The 20363-nt window shown below is 51.5% G+C and overlaps 1 protein-coding gene across 1 annotated transcript in view; it reads right to left on the reverse strand.

Annotated features, from left to right (window-relative positions):
- DAP (death associated protein) overlaps positions 1-15869 on the reverse strand; it is a 55809-nt gene extending 39940 nt beyond the window's left edge. The window contains exons 1-2 of the mRNA XM_062211823.1: positions 15720-15869; positions 3126-3222 (exon numbers count right to left, since the gene is read on the reverse strand). Of these exons, the coding sequence (XP_062067807.1) occupies positions 3126-3222; positions 15720-15774 (152 nt within the window). The 5' untranslated portion in view covers positions 15775-15869. The remainder of the gene's footprint in view (positions 1-3125; positions 3223-15719) is intronic.
- Between the last annotated feature and the right edge of the window lie 4494 nt (positions 15870-20363).

Here is a 20363-nt window from a genome sequence, read left to right on the forward strand (position 1 = left end):
GAGGATAATAAAATGTATTATAAATTTTGCAAATTAATAGGCCTTTCCATATGTAAAGTACAACCAACCCAGTGCCTCTAAACCTTGCTGTAAACCTATCATTAAACCATCTCCTGCTGGTGAGACTGCAGAGGGCTGGGACTCTGCACTTCAGGTGTAGGAACAGGGCATCGGAAACCCCAGAACCAATGAGATTTATTTTTAGAGGATCCAGATAGCAGCTCATGTTGATTCAAGGGCTTCTCTAACATCCCTGGGGCCGGGCTTCCAAGTCAAGACTGGGGACTGAGTCCAGCTCCTCATCACTGGGTGGGACAGCCTCCGAGAGCTGTGCTTTCCCTCATCTATCTAATGGGTGTCGGGATGGCGACTTCAAGGCAGTGGGAGCATCAGACCCGATGGGAAGCACTTAGCTCACGAGGTAAGCGACAGCATCACAAGAGTCAGGAGTCTGGTCCCAGCTGCCGGCGCTGGAACATTTGCTCCACCACTCATTCACTGTGTGGCCTGGGAAAAGTCACCTGACTCTGCCAGCCGCTGAAGAGGAAGTGGCAACTCAGAGCAGGGATAACCACCAGTACCAACTCTGAGACAGGGATGGTCTCACACAGAGCAGGTGGGAGGGTCAATCCACATGGACACAGTGCTTAGAGCAGGGTTCATTGCATTCTCCAAGAATGAGTGCTGGTTGTTATTAACGATGATTATTCAGCCAGCCCACCAGAAAGGTGGGAGTGCATGGTGGTGGGAGCCAACCAGTGTACAGGGTAGCAGCCCTTTGCAGCATTTCAGCAGCTGTGTTGGTGACACAGGTCGAGAGCTTAATGGTGTACACAGCCCAACCCACTCAGGAGGTGATGTCAAGGGGGTTAACGTACAACGGTACAGAGCCAATCCAAAGCCCAAAGGCAAGAGCTAGCAAACCCACAGGAATGTATTACAGCCATTCAGCTGCAGGGAACATCATGGAAAACCTTGCTTGTGTGTGTGTGTGTGTGTGTAAGCCCTGCTCTGCAGTTGGCCTGTTTTAAAATATTTGTTCCAGGGAGAGAGAGGAAACGCACCTTAAAGGTGGCGAAGGTGTCCATGGCCAGGTGCTCACCCACGCCCCTTGTGACTGCTCATGCCCTGGTGCAGTTATTTAAATGTACTTATCACCTATAAAAGCTGTGTTTCATCTCATGAACAGAAATCAATAGAAAGAAAACAAACAGACTCCCCTGCCCTTACTCCTCAACATGCTGATAAGTGAGCACCTCTCCTGCATCCACCCCGTGTTAGGCAGGGAAACAGCTATTTGTATCTCGCTCCACTTAAACTCACACAGAATAGCGTGGGTCTCATGAACTTTACAGCATGGTTCCCTGGCAAGGCTCTCTCTCGTCCTCCGCCTCCTCCTTAAGGAAGTGGCTGGGTGTGGACGTGTGGATGCCCAGGTTCCCTAGGGGAGAGCACTACCAGAGGCCCACATTCAGGAATGTGCTGAAAACCAGAAGTACCCATTAACTCCTATGGAGCTGAAACTTAACCTGAACTTGACACGAGTCTCTTGAGTTTAAAAATTTATCTTGCTTGGTCTGCACATCACACAGTTTCCTTTAGGGGTCTAAACAGTATATGCACGGCTTTATTCTCCTAAAATCTGAGTTATCCTCTTAAAGCCCCAGTGTTTCTGAAACCTTCAATAAACTGAGCTGCAGATCTGTAGGGGAGTTCCCGATGCTGTTATGTCCCAAACACGGCTTTGTGGAAAGAGCCAGGGATAAGGGTAATTGCAAGATTTTCTTTAAACTGCTTTCTGCTTTTAAAACCAGAAAATGGGCTGAATCTTCTCACTGTGATCTCATGATTTAAAAATAGGAAATAATCACTCAGAAATTTCACCCAAAATGATGTTCTTCCCTCATGTGGCTGCCCTGTAGCTGACCCACGCGAGGTTTTATAGAAAATGCCTAAATATAGCTGCTCTGGGGACCAGGAACACACACTTCCTTCTCCAGGGGACACATGCTCTCACTCGCCTGGCTTCCTCTGGATGCCAGTAAATCCAATTCAAACTCCTGCTCCATTAACTACCCAGGTACACAATGGGGGCACAGTTAGGCCCCCATGGAGGTTTGTTTTCTCATGTCTCTATTGCTAGGAATAACCCCTATCAATCAGGAATGAAATGGAAGCTTCTTTCCACACTCTCTTTCCTCTGGTTCAGATGTCACCTGGAGAAAGTTAGAAGCAGAAAGCTTAGTGGTCACTTTCTCCCACGTGGTCACCCTCATGGAGAGGCACAGGTGTTAGCGGTGCCTGTTTGTGTCTGACAAGGATGAAGGAAATGGATTTGTATCAAGGTCCTTGAACCAACCTCAAAGTCAGAAGCTCCAAGGAAAACAGGTGTTGATCAGAGGCATGATGGCAGGAAGGGCAGAGACGTCGTTTGAGCACACTTGGTCACTCATAAGGGTGTGGTCTCACGGTTTCTAGATTTGGCTAAGAACTTGGGGGTGGGGTGGTCAGATGCTTGCCAAGGTTCCTTCAATCATACATTCTCTACCTTGGTTGGGCAGATGGCCAGGCCCGCCCGCCCCTGAGCCTTAACTAGTGTGTTGTTCTCAAGGGTCTGCTGGGAATCTCGGAACGGAAGCCCCGGTGGTAACACTGTCTACAGACTGCCAGTCTGTGTGTTGTGAGAGTCACTGGGTCTCCGCATGTGGTCTGGTCTCTGAGTAGAGATGAAGGTAGCCGTGTGCACCACCAAAGAACCACGAAGTCACAGGAAGGCTGCTCGTGAGTACATCCCACTGCCCTGCTCCACACAGCCTTGGCTAAACCAGACACTCAGAGCAGGTGGAGGCAGACCTGTCGCTGCCTACCTGAATACAACTCCCATGCATCAGGACAGGGCGGTGGGTGGGACGTAGTCAGGGAAGATAAGATATTCCAGAAGCTCTCTTTGTCCCCTGTCTGGGAACAAAACCCCTGCCTCCCTGATTGCAGAAGGAAAAATACACAGCACAGGGCCCTACATGGCCCAGGAGTTATCAGAAGCACAGGACAGAGAACAAATGTTAATATTTAACCGAATAACAGTTATTTGTGACACGTGCTCCAGACTTGCCAGAGTCTCCCACCTGGGGCTTTCCCATTCTTGGTCATCCTTGTCTTTCTCTTCGTTGCTGTCTCCAGTATGTGGGTGTTTCTGCACAATTCGCATTCCACCGGCTTTCACTGGAATGGAAACAGAGAGAGCGCTATGAGCAACGTGGTACTGCAGCTGCCTGCCCACAGCTACAGATGGAGACTGGCAGTGACCGCTACCAACCAGGCAACATTCCTGTGGTCTGGGGGAGACTGCAGGAGCAGCACTCAATGCCACCTCTGACCCCACGTCTATGCCTGCAATTTCCCATCTGGTCACCTTTCAGAATCTGTGTAACAGCAGTAGTGTGGCTGCTTGCTTTAGGACCTGTACATCTTCTCCTTGAAACAAGGGATTACAGGAGTATCAGTGATGCTTTTCATGGGGTGACATAGTCCTGGGTGACATGGGCCACGGAGCCCAGTCAGGGGCAGCAAACACATCCACAGACTGTGCTCTGAAACCCTACCATTGGCAGATGTTAGTTCTTTTAGAACAGCTTTATTGGTACATGGTTCATGTACAGCATAATGGGCCCATTTTAGCTGTACAATTCAGTGGTTCCCAATGTATTCAGAGCTGTTCAGCCTTCACCACACTCAGCGGTAGAACAGCTCCTGATGAAACTGAAAGCCATGGCCAGTGCCTGGCAACCAGTCTTCTGGATTTGTCTCTTCTGGACAGATGATAGAAATGGAATCATAAAATACATGGCTTCACAAACCAGCTCCCTTCACCCAGCATAGTATTCTCAGGGCTCATCCACATTCTAACAAGTGTCAACACTTCATTCTTTCTATTGCTGAATAATATTCCATCAGATACCACACTGTTTTTCCATTCATCAGGCAAAAGGCATTTGGGCTATTTCCATTTTTTGGCTGCTATGACTAATGCAGCTAAGAACAACTTGCAAACAAGTTTTTGCATGGATTTTTTTTTTTTTTAGAAATTTATTTAGGCCTGCGCTGAGGCTCACTAGGCTAATCCTCCACCTGTAGCGCCAGCACCCTGGGCTCTAGTCCCAGTTGGGGCGCCGAATTCTGTCCCGGTTGCTCCTCTTTCAGTCCAGCTATCTGCTGTGGCCCGGGAGGGCAGTGGAGGATGGCCCAAGTGCTTGGGCCCTGCACCCACATGGGAGACCAGGAGGAAGCACCTGGCTCCTGGCTTTGGATTGGCGCAGCGCTGTGGCGACCATTTGGGGGGTGAACCAACGGAAGGAAGACCTTTCTGTCTCTCTCTCTCTCACTGTCTGACTCTGCATGTCAAAAAAAAAATAAAAAATAAAAGAAATTTATTTTACTTGAAAGAGTTACACAGAGAGATGAGAGGCAGAGAGAAAGAGAGGTCTTCAATCCACTGGTTCACTCTCGAATGGCTGCAACGGCCAGAGCTGTGCCAATCTGAAGGGAGCCAGGAGCTTCTTCTGGGTCTCCCTCTCGGGTACAGGGGCACAAAGACTTGGGCCATCTTCTATGCTTTCCCAGGCTATAGCAGAGAGCTGGATCAGAAGTGGAGCAGCCGGGTCTCGAACTGGTGCCCATATGGGATGCTGGCACTGTAGGCAGCAGCTTAACCCGCTACGCCACAGCACTGGCCCCAGCATGGATATGTTTTCAACACTCTTGAGTATACACGTAGGCGTGGAATTGCTGGACCACACAGTAAGTCCATATTTAGTCTTATGAGAAACTGCAGGCTGCTTTTCAAAGCCATGGTGGCCACTAGTACAAGGGCTCACAATAGCTATGCCGGTTTCCTGCCACAACAGAGCTTGAATCATACAGCCAACGTGTGGTGCCGTGTCGGCTGGTGTTTCAACTTTGGCTGGACCAAAAGGCACAGAAGTCCAGGGCAAGTTCATGATGTTGATGAATGGGAAGGAGTGTGAAAAGCAGCCTCAGGCCTTCACAGTTCAAGTCCACCACCTTTGATGTCCCTGGGAGACATGGGCAGCCAGGCTTCAAGCCAATGATGCTTGCTTCCCAGGGCCCGCAGTGCCCCAGCAGCTGCCTATCTAAGAGGGTGAAACAGAGAGCAAGGGAAATAAAGGACCATGTTTGCACAGCTGGGCTGCAGCTAAGATTGCCTCGCTGCCCTCTCTGCTGCTTTGCAATGGAGACGGGGGACATTCTACTTTAGAAAGAGGAAACTGGGAGCCTACTCAGTAATCTTCTCAAAAATCTGCTTTGTGTTCCGGCAGTGGGTTTTTAAAGTTTATTTTATGAATTGTAGAGGCAGACAGACACAGTGAGGGAGTTCCCATCTGCCAGTTCACTCGCCAAACGCCTTCAACAGCAGAGCTAGGCCAGGCTGCAGCCAGGAGCCGCGTACTCAATGCAGATCTGCCCTGTAGGTGGCAGGGACCCTACCTGAGCCATCACCTGCTGCTTCTCAGCATCTGTATTAGCAGGAAGCTGGACTCAGGAGTGGACGTGGGACTTGAACCCAGCTACTGTGATATGGGAGGCAGGCATCCCAAGTGGCCAAATGCCTGCCTCCCAGCACTTGAGTTTTAATCATTTTATTTTTCGTTTCTAGAGCTTTCATGACTCTCGTGTCTCTAATTCATCAGGTCTTTATTAATAGCATCTTCTCATTTTCTCACGTCTTCAACTCCTTCACACATTTGGGGCACACGTGTCTGACAGCGCAGATCCAGTTGTTCTCTGAGGTCCCTGGGCGTCTGTTTCTGTTGTTCGCTTCTGTCTGCCGATTCCCAGTCTGCGGTTGGCTGTGGACGAGGAGCTGCTCTTCACTGGGCTTTGCCAGTGAGGATGTCACGGGGCCCGCAGAGCAGACAGCAACCCTGAGGACAGGCCCTGCGCGTGCTTCTGTGGGTCCTGGACAGCCTCTTCGTAGCAGATTTCCCAGAATAGGACTTGCCAGAGACATAGTGTGAATCTGAACTCAGCTCATGTCACAGCAGACCTGTGTTCCCAAACTCGAAGGGACGGCCTCAGGCCCAGACTGACTCAGCCCAGCTTCCCTGCCAGGCCCGAGCCTTCCATGCGGCCAGGTAGTGACCCCACCTCCGTCCCCTCCCTGAGGGCGTGGTCTCTTGAGCATCCACCCTGCTCTCTTCCAGGGTCTGAGGTGCCAAACCCTGCCTTGTGTGGAGCCGGCTTAAGCTGTCTGGGTTTCAGTCTCTTCTTTGTTTTTGGTCCCTAGTGATTTCTCTATGAGCTCAGACGGACAGATGGAAGGAGAGGAGATGGAAGGAGGGAGGAAGGGCGGATGGGCCGCCATTTGCAGGCAGTTTTCAAATCTGAGATTCCCCAAGTTACATCGTCTGCCACACTACTAGAAATGGAGATCAAAATTAAATCCTTAGGAGGCTGAGATAATTTCCCAACCCCTCAAAACTTGGGACTTTAGAGTTATGAATGTTTTTTGGCAAAGGAAAAATCTAGAAATGTCCACTAAGTGTACTTTTGAAATTCATTTCCCACCTCCCTTTATCCGAAGTCCCTCTGAAATTGATTAATGATGTTTGGTATGGTCTGAATGGTGTTCCCTTAAAATTCATAGGCTGAAGTCCTAACCTCATCACCTTAGACTGTGAATGGATGAGGGGGTCCTCAGAGTTCATGGAAAATGCATTTTTTTAAAAAGTGCCTGGATTTCAAAATACTTTTGCATCAAACGAAACCATTTTTTAAATTCTACTTTTCCACAAACTTTGGAAGATCCCTTGTATTTGGAGACGGGGCCTTTAAAGAGGTAACTGAGTTAAAATGAGGCCATTAGGGTGCAGCCGTACTCAATGGTACTGGGTCTTTGTGAGGACAGTGCCGTGTGCATGGCATGGAGACAGGCCCAGGAGAATCCAGCCTGCACGCACCTCCACCTTGGACCGGCAGCCTTGACAGAGAACTCAGTGTCCACTAAGCTGCCCAGTCCATGCTGCTTTGTCATGGCTGCCGGCAAACTAATGCAGATGCCCATTTAAAAATGATCTCTGGATCATTTTAACTTGGCACACAAAAAGCTGTTAAACCACAACTCACTGATGTGTTCCATAACCTGACTGAAAGGTAAAAGGGCCACACAACTACCTGCAGAGAAGCCTGGCAGTGAATGTCACGGTAACACTTGAAATGACCAAGGCTTCTGAAGCTCCCACGGGCGGCCTGTCCCTGGCAGTGAGCACACCACGTCCAGCATTAGCGCTTGCATTGGAGTTAGTTTCTAAAACAATTAGTTTCATTAATCCCTCTCAGTATGCCTGGTGATTAATGCAGCAATAAAAAGCAGCAAGAAGAGGAATAACTCAAGGCTGAGACAGACTCATTTTAACTTGCAATGCTGGCAAAAATATGACAGTATGTATTTATTGTGATTGTCGTATGGTTGTCTCCAGAACTCTTCACTTGTAAAACTACAAAGGGGGAACTATTTTTTTTTTTTTTTTTTGCAGAAATCCTTGCAGGGTTATTTGCAAATCTTTTTATGAGAGACATTAGGAAAAAAAGAACTCTGATTTCTGTAGCTGTGGCTGTTATTCAAATAAGAGCTTCAAAGGTGGGAAAAAAACCCAAAACAAGCCTCCTCCTAGAAGAGTGCCGTGCAGAGGGTAAGGGCATGAGTCTGGCAGTCGGAGCCCTGTGTTCAAACCCCAGCCCTGTCCATGTATGCATATGTGTCTGCACGTGTGTGCATGCGTGTATGTATCTGCACGTGTGTGCATGCCTGTGTGCCTGAGCAAGATGCTGACGCTCTCTGTGCCTCACGGTCTCTCACCTGTAATGACCGTGTTCTTCCCTTGTAGGGACAGCTGAAGATTAAATGAGTCAGCGCTAGCAAACATCTCCAACAGGGTTTGACAGAGGTATGGGCCCACCTGTTACCCACCCTTCAAACACGTTTGAAAGCTGCTCAGGTCTCAGTCCTTGGAGAGACCTTTAAAGTCTCTCCCCTGCACGTTCCTCACCCAGAAGGGGAGATGGCAGTGCTGCTATGGGTGAAGCATGGAAGAGATGCCCTGTCAAGTGCCTGCCCCCTGGGGTACCGGCCATGAGGCCAGCTGACCACCGTAGCATCCTTATTGTGATGTCACCACCCAGGTGAGCAAGCTTCTGGGGAGCCCCAGGTCCTGGCTAGTTTCACTGCCCTGACCCCTGTCCCTGCATCCCTGCTTCACAGTAACCCCAAGGCACGAGAGGGAAGTCAGTTACCCCAAACCACACAGGAGCCCTGGGGTCTGCCCATCGACCATACGCAGGCTTCCCTCCATGAAACAGAGTATCACGGCTGCCCAGTCAGACAAAGCGCAGGCCTGTACATGGAGCCTGGTCGTGACAGCTCTTGGCAGAGGGAGGGCGATGCGTCTGAAATGAGCCGCTCTGCAGAGCAGCTTCCTGTCCAAGTAGCAGAGGGAGCAGAGGAAGCTTCATCCACATCTGACCGCAGCAGGTGAGCAATCACCTTGTACCCCTGCCCAAGCACCCCTCAGCTATCTGGGTGCCAAGTGGAAAAGGAACTCACTTCAGAGCAGGCTGGACACCTCTCTAGCAGGAAGGAAGAATCTGGGAACACTGACTACCTTGAGGGCTGACGACCCAAGGTGTGGTTTCCAGTAGAGAACACAGGTCTGTCAATCCACACAAATGTACCAAAAGCACTGACCAGAGCCAGGGCAGCAAGTGTATGGTACTTATGTTCTCGCCCGAGTAGAGCCATTGAAAAGTTACTCACAGACAACTAATCTACCTGCACCTGGAGATGAAAGGTTCCAAGGATTGTTCTGGTAGTGAGAACAAATGAAAACGAGACAGAAACAACCAGCGCTGTAGGTTAGGACTAAGCCTCCTGCTGTCAGGTAGAGCGCACTGAAATGGCAGGTTAAGCAGAGAGACATGGGACTGGACTCCCCCACCCTCTTGCCCATCCACAGAATGGGGAGATGAGGTGAGCACAACTTCCAGCTGCTAACAGGGTCTATCTACCTCTAACAGGGTCAAGAGAAATGGCCCTACAAGGAGACAGGAGGACCACTTGGCAAGCACTGACTGCTCACTCAGTCAATGGCGGGAGCCCTGCAAACAGAAAGTGGGCAGGCTCAAGGGCGACCGGCAGAGAGAACACAACACGTGCAGAGGCTGGGAGCTGACAACTGCCAGGAGGCACACACTATGGGGAATCCCAACGAGTACCCTGCACCCCAGACCACGTGCAGTCCGGACAGTGGCTTTCAGGTGTGCGCACGTCAGGTGGAGACAATGGCTCTGCTACAACATGAGCCCAATATGGTTTCACATCGTAAGGATGCTGAGGAAGAAAACGGAAAACTGCTCTTCTGCACGTGCTCAGACTCCTGGGCTGTGAGGGGGCTGGGGCCCACAGGGCAACCCTAGTGGCCCTCCAGAGGTGGAAGTGAGGTTCAGGGACGTGGTGTGATCCCACGGTCAAGGAGCCTGGACTCAGAACTGAGGCTGGGTCCATCCTCCACAGCAGGTGTCTCCCATTCCATGACACAGCTTTGATCTAGAGGACAAACTGGACAGGGACCAGGCCAGGACGGGGACCCTGCTGCACAGCTGACTGTACCTCCTGCACACTGAGGAGCACGGCGGGCAGTTAACACGGGCATCCTGAGAGCAGGGAGGGCAGCATGGTGGGCAGTTAACACGGGCATCCTGAGAGCAGGGAGGGCAGCATGGTGGGCAGTTAACACGGCATCCTGAGTGCAGGGAGGGCAGCACGGTGGGCAGTTAACACGGCATCCTGAGAGCAGGAAGAGCAGCACGGTGGGCAGTTAACACGGGCATCCTGAGAGCAGGGAGGGCAGCACGGCGGGCAGTTAACACGGGCATCCTGAGAGCAGGGAGGGCAGCACGGTGGGCAGTTAACACGGCATCCTGAGAGCAGGGAGGGCAGCACGGTGGGCAGTTAACACGGGCATCCTGAGAGCAGGAAGGGCAGCACGGTGGGCAGTTAACACGGGCATCCGAGTGCAGGAAAAGGAGCTGATTCCAGAAAGTCCAGAGGAAAGGAGGGCTGGCTGCCTGGAGGTACTGCGGAGACCGGGCTCTGGGGACTGTGGCTTGAGGAAAGGCCCGGGGAGATGTCCACCAGCTGTCCTCCTGGCCTCCCTTGCAGTTGGGCGGGGCCATTTACCTGGCTTCTGTCAACTGCACAGGAGAAGTGACTGTGGTGGGCAGCATTACGGCCCCTCCCGGGAGCCTGGCAGTGTGTGGATTCCGTGGAAAAGGAGAACTGGGCTGCTAACCAGTTGACTTTGGAATAAGGAGATTATTCCAGATTACTGGGGGGGGTGGTGGCTATGGAATCACAAGGATCTTTAGAGGCGAAAGAAGGAAGCAGAAGTGACAGGGTCAGAGTGTGTGAGGTGAGGACAGGACCAGCTAGTGTTGCCTTTGAGGATGGAGACAGGGCCCACAAGCCAAGGAATGTGGGTAGCTTCTAGGAGCCAGAGAGGCAAAAACATGGATTCTCTGTTTTTTGCCATTTTCTGCTGCTAACAGATCACTTGAGACTGGTAATTCAAATGAAAGTTATTCTTCACGGTTCTGGAGCCTGGGAAATCCAAGACCAAGATGCTGGCATTTAGCGAGGGCCTTCCTGCTGCATCTGGACGTGGTATAGGCAAAACATGGCGAGACCAAGCAAGTGTGTGTGCTCAGGTCCCACTTGGTGTCTGGAAGGTCTTCATGGGGGGACCCACCCTCATGGCCTCATCTAATCCTAATTACCTCCCAAAGTCCACACCTCCAAATACCACCAACATGGGAATACGGAGGTTAAGTTTAGGGGTACACTATAAAACTGTAGCCTCCAGAAGGCACCAACCCCGCCAGCACCTTCTAAAATGAGGTGACATAATTTTAGACTTCCCACCTCTAGAACATAAGAAAATAAAGTTGTGTTGTTTAAAACACAGCATTCATTGTAATTCGCTTCAGCAGCATAGGGAACTGACACAGGCTGTGTGCCACTTGCAGGGTGCCCTAAAGCCTACGGTGACTTAGACTCGGTGGCCCCTCAGCAGCAGCCACACACTGAAATGGCAGTGTCACACAGCTGCAGGAACTCCCAGGAGAGAAATAACCTTCACTTTGTTTGCTGCTGAGATTTCAAGTTGTCTGTTACAATAGCAAGTACCACTTACCCTGTAACTAAACTAGTACTTTTTATAGAACTGAATATTCCCTCTATCAACAGAAGTATTTCTAAAGACAGGAAGGGGAAAGCACTCACAAAACCAAGTAAGAATGCAGAAATGAAAAGCAGGTGCACAGAACATTCTAGAAGGGGCACATAACAGAAGGTGGTTAGGGAACAGGGAGAAACCTACACTTGCCTTGGGATGCTAGGGTCTACCGTGCCTGGAAGTTTCTGAGAAAATGCAGTAACTACAGGATCTTTGCCCTTGGCATGCTGGGAGCCAAAGCAGACCTGTTCCCTGCACCTTCAAGTTCTGATCAGTATAAGGCACAGCTCCTATGCTTGGCAAATCCATGACTATGGTTCATGGGCTAAAAGACCAATGACTTCCATTTCTAGCAAAAGAATGGCATCAATAATCTAAAAACCTTCCTGTAAGACTAACTCAGGGAGAAATGATCGCAACAACCTGTTATATGCATCCTTAACTCCTGTCCAACTAATCTAACAGGGTTATGAACTGCTTTGAAGTCACTAAAGAAATCCAAGTGGTCTATTTCCCGTTTGACTTTCAACAAATAGTCATGTTTGTATTTCCATTTGATTCAATTTTGGGAGGGCTGTCATGTCTACTTTTTGAAGAAAATCCTAAGTAAAACTAGTGTCTATCAGATTCATGAGAACTTTAGCTTCATATGGTCTGGCTCCCCTGGGAAATGGAGGTGAACAGGGCCAGCAAAATGTATTTGCCAAAGAGATTTTGTTCACATCACTGCCAAGACTCGGGGAGCCTGGCAGGAGTGAGTAGCAGTGTGGCTGGTAATTATGTCCTCCCTCTGCTGTGGAATGCCATTACCGCTGTTAGATGAAACAGAAAGACTCTCGCTAAATCCAACTTTGCTAATCTGGTTCTGCAATAACTCTCATAAAACAAGCAGTATCACCCCATTTCTCTGCAAATATTTTGCAGTGGAGGGAGCCGTGGTGGGGTCTCAAATCATTAAGACTGGATTACTTTTACAGCGGACGTTTGCCCAAATACGATGCAGTGACATCGATCACTCATAAGTAACAATGTTCCATATTTGCACAGCACTTCCTCCTGCTCTCCAGATGCCTTTACAAACTGCCTCATTAATCCTACACCTTGGGAAGAGGCACCTGCAAGTCACAGAGTTCACTTTCAGGCAGTGGAGATTCCAAGAGGCAAAGGCCCTTTTGGGCTGATCCTGGGTCACTGGCTCAGAGAAGGGCAACACTCAAAATGGTTGAGTGAGTTTGTTAAATGGCATTGTCTTTGGCATCTTCATGGTAGAACGACTGATTTAGTAGGTTAAAGTGCCAAGTGCTGTGCCTGTATACTGGAACACTCAACAAACTTTAGCTCTTATTCTCACCCTCCTGCTATCCATACTGGCTGACAGGGATCCCCCCACATCTGTCTGCAGGGGAGAGGGCTCAGACACAGGCAAACTGCAGGCTTGCCATGCTGTGGAGGGAGTAAGAGAGAGGAGGCCCTGGGGAGCTACATAGGGAGTGCATGGTGCCAGGCATGGTGCCAGCCCCTGGACATAAATAGACCAGTGAGAGCCAGCCATGGAATCGAGGAGGAGAGAGGCACACAGGTGGTGGCAAGTGTGATAGGGACAGTACACAGCAGGGGACCGGGTTGAGACAGCAATAAAGAGGAAACACAAAAGAACAGTGAGAGTCGCTGTAAGAGAATTTTATTATTTCCGAGAGAGGATTTAAACACACGTCTGTTATCCAATTTAAGCACGTAATGAAAGCGTTCCCAGGTTTGCAAGGCAGTTATTTTGATTTATGAGTCATGCTCCTGGCTCTCCGGGATGATTATCCTGTAGTACAGTGGGTGGCTTTTTAAAAATCTCCTCTGCAGAATGGCGCAGTCTCTGGCGACACCAGACTAAACAAGAGTGCTAAGGGCCGGCACCGCGGCTCACTAGGCTAATCCTCTGCCTGCGGCACCGGCACACCGGGTTCTAGTCCTGGTTGCTCCTCTTCCAGGCCAGCTCTCTGCTATGGCCCGGGAAGGCAGTGGAGGATGGCCCAAGTGCTTGGGCCCTGCACCCGCATGGGAGACCAGGAGAAGCACCTGGCTCCTGGCTTCAGATCAGCGCGGTGCACCAGCCGCAGCAGCCATTGGAGAGTGAACCAACGGCAAAAGGAGACCTTTCTCTCTGTCTCTCTCTCTCACTGTCCACTCTGCCTGTCAAAAAAAAAAAAAAAAAAAAAAAAAGAGTGCTAAGAGCGTCCTGCCAAGCAAGTTCTCACACAGGGCGCTCTGTAGACAGAGCACAGCCTGCAGCTAAGGGCACTGCTGAGAGGCCAAATAAACGCCAATGCCAACAGGCACCCTTCCAGCCTGTGCCTCGCCTGGGGCCTGGGGTGCAGGGTCCTTCCTCCAACCCTGGCCAAGTCTAACTGGCTTTGAAAAATGCTGAGTGACAGCTTCTCCTAGACTTGGTCCCACCAGCTAAACAGCTGCCTTCAAGTGCCGGGCATCCCCAAGGGCTGGGTCCTGAACCGGGACCAAGGAAGCTCCCAGCTCAGGCCGAGCCCCAGCAAAAGAAGCCCCGCCCTGTGACTTGCTCAGAAGCGGCTCATCTGGCTCCAACCAAGCCTTGCAGAAGTGGAATGACTGAAAGCTTCGGAATCTCAGAACCCAAGTTCACTGCCACACCAGCACAAACAAGTTGCCTCCCTTCCCTTTTGGTATAAATCAATGATTTAATCTGTAATTCACAAGAGGCCTGGCTGTTTACTGAACAATTCAATAAGATCAGAGGCCTGCATGAAACTTCTCCCAGGGAGTTAATATGTGGTTTATATCTCAGACCTTTTCTATGTGGATATATCTATGTGCAGCTTATTTTACCGTTATTCTGATCTGGTAGTATTCCACAGGTACTTAAAAAGCAGCTCTCCACCCCTGGGAACGGGAGCTGCGACAGACCGCTGCTGCCCAGCTCTGGAGCTCAGCCCTGTCCAGAGCATACAGGTGCTCCTCCCTATGGAAGCTCAGATCAGGGGCAGCTGGGTGTGGATCCCTGAGATTGCTGTAAAGTTCTCTTTAACCCAAGTGCCTTCCAGACCTAGTTCTGTGACAGGGGAACGATTTTCTGAAATCGCTTGGCTCCCAAGTCCAACCTCATTGGTGGCTTTTTGTGTCCCTGACAGGCTCTGTCCCCTTGAGCCGAATTACCTACCCTGAAATCTGACATACTTAGGATCTGCTCTTACTGTCTGGAGGTGAAACTCCGTGCCGTGTGGTTGGGGACGGTACACAGAGATCACATGAACCCTTACCACAAAAGGAAGCAGGTTTCTCCTCCTGAGAGACCCAGTTTCTAATACTCACTCCAGGTGATGACATGGCCTGGCTTCTGGGACCCAAGGCATTAGGTCTTCTTGTTAGGGAGGAAGGCAGATACTGGCTATGTGTGTGAGAGGGACCAAGGGAAGGAACATAACAGCCTTAGAAGCATGCTCTAGGAGGAGCTGGGTATTTACACAACTGAAGCCCTGCCCATGTCCCCACCCCAACCTTGTAGAGGGATCCAAGCCTCCCCCTCTATCCGACCCCCACCTCCCTGGCCCGGCGCCTTGGGGGCTACTGGATCTGGTAACAACCAGGAGGAACTGCACGAATTTCACGGCTCTTCGCCCAGCCAACATCCCAGAAGAAGGGGCGAGAGGAAGTGGACCCTACAGCCATACACACTCGGGTCTAAATGCAGACTGGGCACTGGGCTCCTTGCTGAGGTTGCCCACGCCGCCTGCCTGTGTGCCGATTCATCTTACCGCCCAGCTCTGTCTCCAGTCTGAAGTTCGTACAAGGACCTCTGTGCCAGCCGCCTCCCGCAACAGCCTCACGCGGACTGGTGTGTGAACAGGGCCCGCGGAGCAATGCGGGGCGCGGGCGGGAAGGCTGCTCAGAGCCCCCCTGTCTAAGGGACAGCGCTCCGGGGTCCCGGGTTTGGCAAAAGCACTGAGGAGAAAAAGGCTGGACGGGCACGGAAGTGTGTGGGGTGGGTAAACGGGGTGGCGCCTCGTGACTGCTGACAGAAATGGTGCCCGCCTTCTCGTTCTTCTTCGGGGTGACAGGCTGCGAGCCCGCGCCTCAGCGCCGCGAGCCTTGTGCCCGGCTTCTGCTCCTGTCCTTGCAAGACCCGTGCGTTCTCAGTCAGCGGTCGGCCCCACGACATTTTTTTTTTGTCTTTTCTCAGACGAGCGCCGGGGCCACACCCCCCGGGGCCCCGCTGCTGCGCCCACCTTCCGGGCCTGCGGGGAACCCGCGCGCACCGCAGCGCCCCCGCGCGCCCCGGGACCCCGTCACGGCGCCCCGGCGGGGCCCTCCCTGCCGAGCCCCGGCGCCCGCCAGTTCGAGCCCGCCCTCGGCGCCCGCGCGAGGAGAGAAAGTGCAAGCGACCAGTACCGGCGGGCGGGTGTCCAGCTTTAGTCTCTAGTTTCCCTTCGGGAGGCGACGACATGGTGCCAACGGCTGTCGAGGGGCTGCGGCTGAGGCGGCGGCGCGGCTGCCGGGCCGGGCGGGAGTGCGCGTGTGAGCGACACGCCGGCGCAGGGAGCGAGGGAGGGCGCGCGCGAGCCGGGGCCGCGCAGGGAGACGGACGGCCGCCGCGGGGTGCCGACGTGGCGCGGCCCCGCCCACCCGCGGCGTGCGCGATGACGTCGGGGGGCCGGCCTCCGCGCGCGCCCGGCACGGGGCATGCGCGATAGGCAGCGCCACGTTGGAAGTCGTGGTAGCGGGCAGAGGGAGAGGCTGGGCCCAGGCTGACAGGAAATTGAAAAGCGGCCAGCGCAAGGACGACGCCCGCTGGCCAAGTCGCCACGGGCAGACGGGCGACGGCGGGGCCTCTGTGTTAGCGCCCCGGGCTCTGCTCAGCTGAGGAAGCAGCAGTGAGACTCGGATGTGGCCGGCCTGTGCTAACCAGGGAGCCACGGGGCTGAGGGGCCGGGCCGCCGTCCGCCGTGCCCGGCTCGGCCCCGTGGCCGTGGGCCTCGGTTCCGTCCAGAGCCCGTCCCCTGCCCCTGTGCTTGGGGCCGCCTCCCTCTGGCCTTCCCCGGGCGCGTGGCCACCATGGCTGACCTCACTGGCCGCGGCCCCGTGGTGGCTGCGGTTCTGCCTTGACCTTGACCTTTGGCAGTGAAACTGTTCAGAGCGGTTCCTCGCCCCTTCCGCAGTCCTGCCGGTGGACTGGTTTCCACGCAGCTCGCCGGCAGCTGCCCCCAACCAGGAAGTTCTGTTGCAATCGCTTGGGACAGCCACGCTGCCAATCCCGTGGTCACTCTAGCATCAGATCCCGCTTCTCCGCCTTCTCTGCGGATATCCCACTGGCCTTCCCCGCCTCAAGCTTTAGGGATGACCCACTGCTGCGCTTGTCATCCACTTAGCCGCCGAATGTTTGGGTTTCCCCAGCCTGAGCACCGGCGCTCTCCGCTACTCTTGGCTTTGATGGAGTCCCGGCCCATTTTCTGAGACTGAGTCATTTTTGAAGAACCGAGATGTAGTTGCTTCACAGTTCTGGACACGTGGAGGAAGCCCAGAGCATGGTGCTGGCACCTGGCAAGGACCTTCGTGCTACACCATCCCGTGACAGAGGTTCAAGGAAGAACAAGAGAAGGCTGAGCACACGTGTGAAACGCTCTGTCATAATGACTACCCCACTCCTACAATAGCGACCTAGTCATGGGGGCCCAGCCCTGTGGCCTAGTCACCTCCTTTTTTTTATGATTTATTTGTTTATTTGAAAGAGTTACAGAAAGAAAAGGAAGGACAGAATGACATCTTCCATCCGCTGATTCACCGTCAAGGTGGTCGCAATGCCCAGGGCTGGGCAGGCTGAATGCAGGAGCCAGGAGCTTCATCTGGGTCTCCCACGTGAGTAGCAGGGGCCCAAGCACTTGGGTCGTGTACTGCTGCTTTTCCCAGACCATTAGTAGGGAGCTGGATTGGAGGTGGACAGCCAGGACACAAACTGGTGCCCATATGGAATGCTGGTATGCAGGCAGCAGCTGTACCATTACACCACAACACTGGCCCCAAGTCACTTCTATTAGGCCCCATCTACTGACATTGTTGCATAGGGGATTAAGTTTCCAACACACGAACTTTGTGGGACACAGTCAGGCCCATGGGTATGATCGTTGTCCTGTTGATTATGGATGCCACACCTGTTTTTCTTGACTGAGCTCCAGATGCAATAACCCACTGCCCCGCTGAGTCTGCACATGGGTATCTAACTGGGTGTTGCTCTGTTCTTTTTATGTCAGGACACACATAAACATGCATATACCATGAACTGATCTTCCCCTCCCCTGCTAAATTTCAGCATCACTAACAGCAGGGTAGCTGTTGGCCAAGTGGCAGTCATGATACCATTGTCATTGTCCGGCATTCACATCAAAACTTGCAGACTGGTGACAGCAGCTTGGAAAAAGATCCTGAAATCAATAGTGGAACATTTTTTACTGAGACACTGTATCGCTCATACCCTTGATGGAATGAGTGAGAAAATAGGAAGACAGTGACTTGAGTTCTGAATGGACAGAAGCTTTAGGAATACCTAGCCAATTAATTTTATGAATATTTTCCTTTTTATGTCTGTGAGAATGCTATCTGGTTAAAAACTTATATTTTAATAGGTCTAAAAGAACTGTTTCTAAGAAATGTAGAATGAAAATATTATGTTGAAAGAAAAATTGTATCAGTTCAACTGGCAGCACTTTTTCCCCTCATAGTAAGTTGCACTTATGAGCCATAGTGTGTTAGACCCAATACCATATGGCGAACACTGGGGTGAAAGAAAGAGCAGTACTTCCCAGGGTTCTGGTGGCTCCAGACCCACTGGACTTCCCTGAGGCCTGAGAAGATCCATGTCTTTGCCTGTGGCCTGATTCTGGGACAACACTGATGAAGACACTCAGCTATAACAGCCAGGTCTAATTTTCTGATTCACTGACCTGCCCACAAATAGCTTCCCATCTAGAATAGAATCTAAGCTGTTCATTACAGTGTGGCTTACTCTGCCTACTCAGTAGTATCCCTGTGAAAAGAAGTAGTTATTTAAGGAGATCATGAACTTAGACTGAGCAAAAAATATTTTTCAGCCTCTCTTATAGCTGAAGATGGCCACATGACACAGTACTGGCCATTGAAATGTAAATGAAATCTGTAGGAGAATTTCCGGAGGGATGTTGCACCCTTGAAGTGAGTGTGGCCTTTCTGCCTGGTAGCTTTGTTGTTCCTACCATCTTGAATGCTAAAAGAAGGCAGAACATGGCCGGCGCCGCGGCTCACTAGGCTAATCCTCCATGTGCGGCGCCAGCACCCTGGGTTCTATTCCCAGTCAGGGCGCTGGATTCTGTCCCAGCTGCTCCTCTTCCAGTCTAGCTCTCTGCTGTGGCCCGGGAGGGCAGTGGAGGATGGCCCAAGTGCTTGGGCCCTGCACCTGCATGGGAGACCAGGAGGAAGCACCTGGCTCCTGGCTTCAGATTGGCACAGCGTGCTGGCCACAACGCACCAGCTGTAGCGGCCACTTGGGGGGTGAATGAACGGAAAAAGGAAGACCATTCTCTCTCTCTCTCACTGTCCAACTCTGCCTGTCCAAAAAAAAAAAAAAAAAAAGAAGGCAGAACAGTCACATTGCAGCTCTGAACCGAGCAGAATCTTGTGTGGAAGGTGGCAGAGCAGAAAGGTCAAAGGCATGCGGTACTTTGAGGGTCTGTGGAGGGGATCCTCCTCCAGACTGGCTGTGTGGAAAACAAACCCCTGTTATCAGTTATGGGCAATTTGATGCAATCCTACCAGGCCCTGCATGGTGGGGGTCTTGCCTGACTCGGAGCTGCCCTCTCACGGCTCCTCCAACCACACTGGCCCCGGTGATGCTCCTCCAGTGGGAAAAGCCAGTTCTTGCCCTGGGACCTTAACATCAGCCACCCCCATAACTGGGAAACATCTCCTCCAGATCCTTGTGTGGCTGACTTGTTCTTATTTTGAAATTGGGTTTTCAAAGGGTCTGCTTTGACCCTCAAATCTGAAGTAGCCACAAAGGCACTCAGCTCACTCACTTGTCTTCCCGTCTTCACACCTGTCTTCTGCAATCTCTCATTTATTGCCTGTCTGCACTGGCTCCTGTGTTGGCTCAGCAAGAGGCAATACCACGTCTACCTGGCCGGATGTTGTGTTCCCAGCAAGAACCATGGTCGGTACAGAAGGCATATTCAGTAGGTATTTTCTCCCATAATTCTAGAGCATACGTACATACAGTTTCTCATGACTGTTACCTGAACTAAGAGAAGAGTACATAGAGAATGAAAAATACCCGTAGTACTAAACAGCGCTTGACCAGTTATCTTTTCTGACACTTTCATCCTGAGACTTTCTGGGTGTGCATGTGTGTGTGAGTGTGCATGTGTGTGTCCAGCCACACCAGTGCTAGGGCCTGAGGATAATTGCCTGTATACCCACTGAAGTTCTCTGGGTGTGCATACCGAGTAGTTTTTATTAGAATTGTTGACTAAATAATCTTAACCTTAATCTCACAATACCTCTGGGAGTAAAGCAGTTCAACTCATTTCACCAAGGAAAGAAAAAACAAACAAAAGGAAGGAGTGTTGAACTCCTGTGGCATATAGCTCTGATGAGTGAGAGCTGGGCACAGGACTGAATGCTCTAAGCGCCATTCCTGTGCTCCCCCTACCCCCACTGTTGCTTAACTTCTAGAACATTTTTGGAGCCATTTCCCCTTTTTCAGTATGTGGGCTCTTTGCTGTTCTCAAATGGTGCTGAAAAATAATGGTGCTGGATCTAAGATAATGTGGCTGCTGTAGCACTGGAAAAAGTCTGTAAGGAAGAAACGGAACGCAGATGCTCTTCTCTCTGTGTATATTTTGTAACCTTGGTGACAACACTGAACCTTTCTGGGCCTCAGTTTCCTTATCTTACAATCAGATATGAATAATAATAGCGCTCTCAGGGGTTCTGTTAGAATCCAGGCTTTTGACTAAATGCTGCTACACTGCCACAGCCTTGTAGCTTTGTGCATCTCATTCAGTCTCT

Source organism: Lepus europaeus, chromosome 15 (genome assembly GCF_033115175.1).
Source record: "Lepus europaeus isolate LE1 chromosome 15, mLepTim1.pri, whole genome shotgun sequence".
Classification (NCBI taxonomy): Eukaryota; Metazoa; Chordata; class Mammalia; order Lagomorpha; family Leporidae; genus Lepus; species Lepus europaeus.